The following is an 8625-nucleotide window of genomic DNA, read 5'->3' as shown; positions in this document are numbered from 1 at the left end:
TAGTAATATTTTATGTTTTATTTATAAAAGCCAATCTTTATATAATTAGAAGAATTAAATTTGTAAGTCATAGATAATGCAGTTTTATTACTCTAAAAGCTTACAAATCTGATTATATATGTAACTAAACAACTAAAATTATCACTGTATTTTTATTGGAAGAACACATTCACAAAGATTTGGAGAGTATTTTTCAATACACTCCAGATATGTTCCATGTACACACAATTTGGCCATTTTTCTTTGTTCTTGGAAAGCATGCACAGATTCCTTTCACTTACAAAGACAATGCACAACAAAACAATAAAAATATTAACAGTTAATTTAACAATTATAATACATCACATATATACATATATATATAATTTTAGTACAAAATAACAACCTTTAAGTATAACAAATTCTGCATTTCTAAATTACAAATTAATTCAGATAAATAAACAAAGAGAGCTGTATTATTAAATTAACAGTAACATTACTTTACTTTTATGAAAGACATTAAAAAAAATCCCTTATAAACCAATTATATATCATTAAAAATCAAACACCATGAATATTCTGTTTTCACAGATCTAGTCAGTTATTTTTTTAGTGCACTAAAGTTAATTTTAACACATTCAAATAAGTATTGTTTTACATTTCATTGTGAAATTATACATAATTACAGAAACAGATTATACTTATTTAAATATAGCAAATTTTTTGCTTTTAAGTAAAAAGTAATTTTTACAAAAAATTTCTTGCACATTCACTGCAATAATTACTGTAACTAAGAAATCAAAATTCATACATAAAACAGAAAAACCGCTTTTTATGAAAATATTCTAAATCCCTACCTTACTTTAGATTCGTAAGAAAATCTACCCCTTTCCTGCATGAAAAAGTAAAATAAAATAAAGAGTATTTTCTGAATTAATGTATTAATATGTTATTTTCCTTCTGAAATGAATGAATCAAAGTAAATTTACTTCTTATAAACAAAAGTTAATTTTTATAAATTATTAAAAAATAAAAGTTATGCATTAAATTAGATGCTTATAATCTGACGGAAGTTTAGAGCAAAGATAAACTTTTTAAATTCACATCTTTACATAAATCAGAAATGTACTTAAAAGATCCTAATTTTAAATATAAGAAATAAATTTTAATAAATATTGAGACATAAAATTACAAAATTGGCAAATTTTTAATTTATTAAGTATACTTTTGTACTAACAAATTATCAAAGAGTACATTACATGATGATCAAAAAGTCACTGTGCACCTGTAAGGGATTAAAAAAAAAAAGAATAACTGTTTGCATTAGATAATAAAGTGAATATAATAACATTTCAGACTCACATAAACATGCGAGATATTTTAGAAATAAAAGAAGAAAATTAGATACGAGAAGAAACAATGATCCTGCAGGCCAAATATGACTCTCTCTCAAAATGACATGGGGGGGCAGGAAGTCATAGATTTTTCACTATTAAGTATTACTTAATCATGAGATGTGTGAGGCATATTTGCTGAAAGTACAGCTGGTAAATATATCTTATAAATTATATAGTAATAGAGTAATGGAAGTATACAGATTATTGTCATAGTTTCAGTACTCATTATATTAAATGCACAGTAGCTAATCAACCAGTACAATAATTATAATAACACATAGAAATTTTTATGAGTTTGAGTATACACATTTTTCCTCATTCAAGCCAGGTTTGCATTTGTTTAACAGAAAGGGTAAAAGTCAGTACTTATGATTGAAATCTAAATATACTTGATTTGAAAATATAATATTTGAATTAAAATGAAAATTAACTTCTTTTTCTAAAATTCAGTGGAATGAGAGATGTTACAAAAATCGTCTAAATTGATTACTTCCAAATATATATAGAAAAATTCATTGCTATACACGTGATATTTCAGATTTTGAAATTTAGTACACAGCCAAATAAAAACTACTTAACAACTTATATACTTTATGCATGTTTGAAATATTATACTTTAATTTATGACTCTAAATAACAATAAAATTTAAATTATAAATTGCACAAAAATCACCTGAAAATATAGATTATATTTCAGTAACTGCAAATCATCATAACAAGAAATTCTGAATTTAAGAGTTTCATGTTAGCTTCCACGGTACTTTTTTTCACTACTTTTACAGCATTTATGTAGATTCTAAAACCCATTCTTGAATGATTAGATTCTTGTTCACTTTGAACAGAAAGAGAAAAAGGTCAACATTTTTGAAGAGATAAAAGATTGATAATACATATAAGAAGAAAAAATCATTACAATGGTATCTAAATACTACATTATATGGAAGACAAAAGTTAATATGAGCTGTGATATTTTTACTAGGGTAAAGTTTTGTCACATATCATGTGTGACAATGACAATTCAAAACAGAAAGCATAATTTTCAGAATTTAAGAGCACAGCATTTCCAGATCAAAAGACACACAAGAGCCATTCAGGAACACACTGACTGTTTGTAAAAGAATATAAATTTTTGTTAATAACAAATATCAGTTTCTTAGTTTAAAATCAGCATTTCAATACCTGCATTTTTAATACTGTTCTGGTAATAACCCTGATTAAAAAATATGTTATGAAAATAATAATATACATAACATAGTTTTCTGCTAAAATGCTTTATCATTCCCCAATAGCCAAATTCTAGTAATAAAAAAAATTCAAGGGTTCCATTTTATATTATATGCTTGTAACTTAATCATCGTAAACATGCCTCTTTTTCTGGGTTCCTTAAGAGAAAGGTCATCTTGTGAAATTAAGAATGCAAATAAGTCAAACTGATAGAAAATGAAATAAATATATGCAGAATAAACTTGCAACAAAATAGTTATGAAATGCACATTTAGCAAAATCACACAAATTACAACAGACAAATAGGCAATGCTTTCAGAAAGTAAAAATCGCAATAAACATCATAAGTAGTCATCATAATAAAATATTTTAATCTCTTTGTAATCAGATGATGATTATGAATTTAAAAGCTCAACTTAAAATACCATGAGATGAAGTGCAAATGCTGCTGGTTTATGACTAGACTTCAAAAGTACAAAATTAACATTTATATGTACATATTTTTCAAATAATAAATTTTATAAATATATACAAATCTATCAGAAACTCGAAGCTAACAAAATTTTTAACTTTATCTGAATAAACTTTTCAAGCTGAAGATGAAAATATATCTAATATCCATGAGTCAGATCTCTTACAATTTAATCACATTCAGCCACAAATATTGTGTGCATTTTAATTACTTCCTAATGAGCATAAAAAAAAGGTAATGGTTTAAATTTTCAGAAATATTTATATTTTCAGATTACACTAAACAATGGAAGGATTTTTATTTTCTTCTAGTTATTTTTAAAAATTCTTATCATATAATGGTTAATAACAACTTTAATACAATTTCTTAAGTGCACAATAAGCATGTTAATTACAAGATCTTGCATTCAGCTTATCCTCAAACTGATATAGCAATGAGATCAATTGTGAGAAAAAGTAAGAAAGTGGTATAATATTGGAAGATCAATAATATATGTTATTTATATGAAAAAAATAATTGCTAAAATAACATGACAAGATTTTACTTAGGGTCATGAAAACAAAAATCTGTCTAGTGCTTTTCACCTGTTTACAAATACATAAGAAGAGAGCAAATGCATGCTTGACACAGAGCATTTTCTTAAAACAAATCAAGAGATATATAGAAGTAAAAATTTTTCTTCTTTGAAACTGAAATTTATATTACTAACTTGTTTTAATGATAAAACAAGTTAGTAATTATTGTTTAAAATACGTAATAATGGCCACTCTCATAGATACCATGATGCACAGCTTATGCACATGAATTTTCAATTATATCATTAGTGTGAAAAGATTTAAAAAAAAAAAAATATAGGCTAACTAAGTTTTTTTCTGTCAACTCATTGATTGGTACATTCTTTTAGAGCTAAACAATGTGTTCTTTCTTATGAAGCTTTTATTACTTATTTTAAACAATAATTTGCTTTTAAATTTAATTTAGTAATCTAGGTGACAAGAATGATTCATAAAATTACTTTACTTGATACAAGATCAAATTAAAGGACAATGTAAACAGAGAGAACTCAAGGTTAGACATGAACAGCCATTTCATTTAGAGATTTAATAATACATGAAATCATGTATTGGATAATTTCATACAAATTTCTTATTGGATTTTCTTCTGTTTATTAGTGTGTTTTAAGTTATAAGCTGATTGTCATGATGATCATGAACACTTTTAAAAATATTTTCAACCATATTTTTCATAACTATAAAATGAAATTCTAAAACAATATTTAGGAAAATGTATTACAATAAGTAAAACATCTTCAATGGCTATTTATAATATTACTAGCATATTCATTTCATATATTTTTAGAGAGTAAACTAAGAAATATATACCTTCTACATTACAAAACATTACATTACCTAATGTACATTACAAAACTACATTAAGTATAATTTTCAAAAAGCTTTAGCAGAACAGTATACTAAAAGAAATAAATATTTACAAATTTATTTACACAGGAATGGCAATCTCACTGATGACACATGAAAGTAAATATGAGAGGAATATGGTTCATTTGGATGCCAATTTGGCTTTATCTATATGGGTATTCAAATCTTTAATAAGCTGATCTTGCTCTGTATATTTTCCAGCAGTAAGAAGGTTCTCCTTTTTTGCCAAGAGATTTTGAAGATGTATATTACATTCTTTAGGTGTTGTATTTCCATTCATGTCAGGAGTGTCTTTAGTTGCTTTAGTTAAGCTGGCAAATTTAGGATTGGTTTTCATACTATTAGAAGTTATAAGGGGCTGTGCATTACTGGAAACATTTACATTTGACTTAACACTTGTACTCTCACTGGTTAACTGTTTTGAACCATTTATATGAACACTGTTGTTCACAGCAGATTTATTCATTAATGGATTTGAATTCGTCCTGCTGTTGGCTGGAACTGTTTGAGCATTATCAATTCCTAATGAGATTTGTCTCTCTAACAACTTGACACTCTCGGGTGATACAACAGATTTTAAGCTGAAATTAAAAATTATAGGAAAAAGAAATATATTATTCATACAAAAAAAAGTTATTTAGTACAATAGCTTAAAAACTGCATGAAATATTGCAAAGGAAAAACTATTTCTTTTTGGAGCCATATAAATGATAACTTTACATTATCTGATAACATACTAAAAATAAGCTGATTTTAAAGAGGACTAAATTAATTTTTAGTTGTAAAAAAAGCTTTTAAATGCTTTTATCATGCTTTTTAAAATATGTTGACTGAAATCTTAAAAGATTAACACAAAGGAAAATTATTAACATGCATTGTTAAATGACATTTATAGCACACACATTGTTAACATGCATTGTTAAATGGCATTTATAGCACACACAATGTTAAATGGCATTTATAGCAGTTTATATGAAACAATTACATTAGTTTACTGCATAACTTAATTCAATTTTATACTCTATCAAGACTGAAGCTCCAGGTAATATCACATAGTATAGCTTTAAAACTCAAAATTCTTACAAAAATTACTGATGCAATTTCTACATATTTTTTATGCAAAAAACTTCAGTGGTTGTACAAACTGTACACATTTAATGATGAAAATAAATTTTTTAATTTGTATACAGTAAAGGAAATATTATAGCTTCGCTTTTAATTTTTCCAGAATTTAGAAACATCTGCAAATAGGTGCAGCAGAAAGTTTAACAAACTATATTTGACAGCAGTAGCATTATTCACTTCATTACAAGCATTTAAGCTGCAGAACAGCATAATTTATTCAAAAGATAGTTGAGCATATTTTTATGTACTTCACCAAAAAGATAACTATGAAAATGACATGCTAAAAACGAGTATAAATATTAACTTTCATACAGGAGAAAAAACACTTGAGGGATTGCACAAAGAATTAAATTTAAGCAATTTTCAGTTGCATAACTATTCAAGAGACAGATAAAAACTAATAAGATTGAAGAAATTTAAGGCAAGAACAAGGAATTAGTATTTTTTTTTTTTTTTTTTTTTCAATACATTCACTTAGAAACACAGTTAGCACATTCAAGGAATTAAAATGCATTGGGGAAGCATACTTGGAAGACAAGACATAACCTGAACTAATGGAGGTTTGCATAGAAGTGTGGGCCTGCAGGTATGTCATTTCATGAACAATCCACTGCTGATAAAGAAGATCAAGGTCTGCTTACTTTAAATGAGTGTAACAAATTAAAAGCTTAGTGGATGATAATTGGAAAATGGCAGTATATTTTTGTATTTTTGTTTAATCCAAATTTCATTAGCAGCTGTAGTGAATGCATCACTGAATCTATGCACTACGAGCCTGAAGTTTTGAGAAAATGCTACGGCAATCACATTACAGGAACACTGAAACATCTACAGTCCAGCTTGGTAAGTTGCTGTACAACACTAGAGCCATTTATTTTTAACTTAGGGCTACCAGGTTAGGAATGCTAAATGCAGATGATGATTCAGCAATCCAAATACTGAGATTTAAGACTAACAATTTTACAACAGTCATACGTATTATATGTCTTATGAATTATGTTTTTAGCATGTCACATAACTATGCATTTATTACACTGATTTTCAATAAGGGAAAAAAAATCTTGTAGGACATACTGCTAGTTTGAATTGATAGACTGGCATCAATAGACTTGAACTAAATGCTATCTTAATGCATTTTCAAGAAAAGCGATTATTTGAAAAATAATTGTTATTACATAATAAATTACTAAATTTTAGGAACTACTAGTAGAAAATTTAAATGAGATTATTTTGTGACATATTACTGCTTACATTGAATATAATTTCAAAAGTAATACTAAACTAAAAATTTTATAATTAATTAACTTTTTTATAATTAATTAGATTAAAATTCAAATACGTAAGAAAAATTTCACACATTTCTGATGAATGTGGAAGGAAGAGAAAAAAAAAAAGACCAGTTAAAATTATATAATATGATTTAAATCAACTATTTTTTAATTTATACATAAAATGGTAATTTCATAGTTCTTTTAGAAATAAATATAACATTTTATTTTAGAATTACAGTCAAATTAAAAATTTAGATATGCATACTGCATTTTGTTAATCAAAAAATTAAATATATATGCATAACTTTAAAATTAATAATTTACCTTTCAACTTTATCTTTAACCATTTCAAGAATCTCCTCATTTGTTTGAATAGCATTTTTATCTTCTGAGGCTAAAATTCTCTGTTGCAAAGAACTGAGTTCTTCATCCTTCTTAGCTAGTTCAAGACGTTCCATCAAATGAAGTTTTTGCTGGAGAAGAGATATTTGCCTTACAGCTTGACCCCACTGAATTTTATATTTCTGTTTAGATGCTAAAGTAGCTTCTAGTTTCTGCTGCAATTCAGCCTGAAATTAAGTATTATATATAAATAAAAAATAAATTTTTAAACCATTTCAACCCTGTACCTTTTTAATTCTACAATGAGTCATTCTACCACATATTTTTATCACTGCATCACTTCTTGAGTAGTACTGTATACCTATTTTCTTTTTAAATCTTTCCAGGCTGTATAATGTAATTACACAGCTTTGCAAAAGTGATATCTTACATAATTTAAATTATCAATTGACAGAATGGCCCCAGAATACTACCCTCTATGAGATAATATTTTAACTTACACTGAAAGTAAATTAAAACAGACGCCCGACGTTAAAGATCTATTTTAGTATTTACCTACAATTCTATTTCCCACAAAGTGTCTGTTTAAAATGCTTTGAATGTTTATTTGCCCTCATTTTAAAGAGCTTCAATAAAGTGATAATACAGTGAAACCTCACACAGTGACCCATTCTAAAACATAACATACATACATTTATGCAGATTCTTCATTATTTAATTTCTTTAAATATAATACAGGGCTCTAGTATTTGGTGACAACAATTTAAAAAGTGATTTGCCATTTATAGTGAATCATTGTAAATTGCCAAAATGAAATCAATAGCCCTTTGGGCTAAAAAAAAAAAATTAATTATGACAAATTCTAGATGTATATAAACAGATTAAGAGATTTAATATTTAGGGATTAGAACTAATATAATGATCTTACCACACTAAAATAAAAATATGGGCATACCTTTTCCATATTTAATATATTAACTTCAGTTCTTAAATGAATATCAGGATCCTTGTTTACTTGAGATTTCAAAGTTTCAATGATACTTCTGTGCTCCTGTAAATCTCTTTCCAGTTCCTTTATCTGTAATAAGTGAAACAACATGAAATAAAATAATTGTGAATATTACAGATTGTATTTAAAACAATTTACATGACTAAGTTCGTAGAGGAAAAAAAAAAGTAACTGTACCTCCCCAAAAAAAAAAAAAAAAAAACACAGTATGTGTTTTTTGAATTAAAAATTTCTCTTATTTCTAGGCAAAAGTCTGTATATAAGTATTTAAACTTACATATAATACACATTCTTAGAATTTATATTTAATACAGCAAAGATATTTATTAAATATGTAAGATAAGTATTACAATTAATTATAATAGCA

At 26.2% G+C, this 8625-nt stretch overlaps 1 protein-coding gene across 3 annotated transcripts in view; it reads right to left on the bottom strand.

Moving 5' to 3' along the window:
• LOC118198286 (centrosomal protein of 120 kDa-like) overlaps positions 1–8625 on the bottom strand; it is a 60496-nt gene continuing 51871 nt past the window's right edge. The window contains exons 20-23 of one of the 3 annotated variants that reach the window (XM_085821146.1): positions 8205–8327; positions 7232–7476; positions 2050–2208; positions 1–1264 (exon numbers count right to left, since the gene is read on the bottom strand). In XM_085821146.1, coding sequence (XP_085677272.1) covers positions 2070–2208; positions 7232–7476; positions 8205–8327 — 507 coding nt within the window. In that variant the 3' untranslated portion in view covers positions 1–1264; positions 2050–2069. Of the gene's footprint in view, positions 1265–2049; positions 5093–7231; positions 7477–8204; positions 8328–8625 lie in introns of those variants that run through there. The other 2 variants (XR_015042255.1, XM_085821145.1) reach the window with 2 other exon arrangements.

This window comes from Stegodyphus dumicola, chromosome 7, assembly GCF_044657685.1.
Source record: "Stegodyphus dumicola isolate Sdum_Otavi_A_Nest chromosome 7, ASM4465768v1".
Lineage (NCBI taxonomy): Eukaryota > Metazoa > Arthropoda > Arachnida > Araneae > Eresidae > Stegodyphus > Stegodyphus dumicola.
Note: the sequence above shows the minus strand (reverse complement) of the source record. Positions and strands in the feature narration are given on the sequence as shown.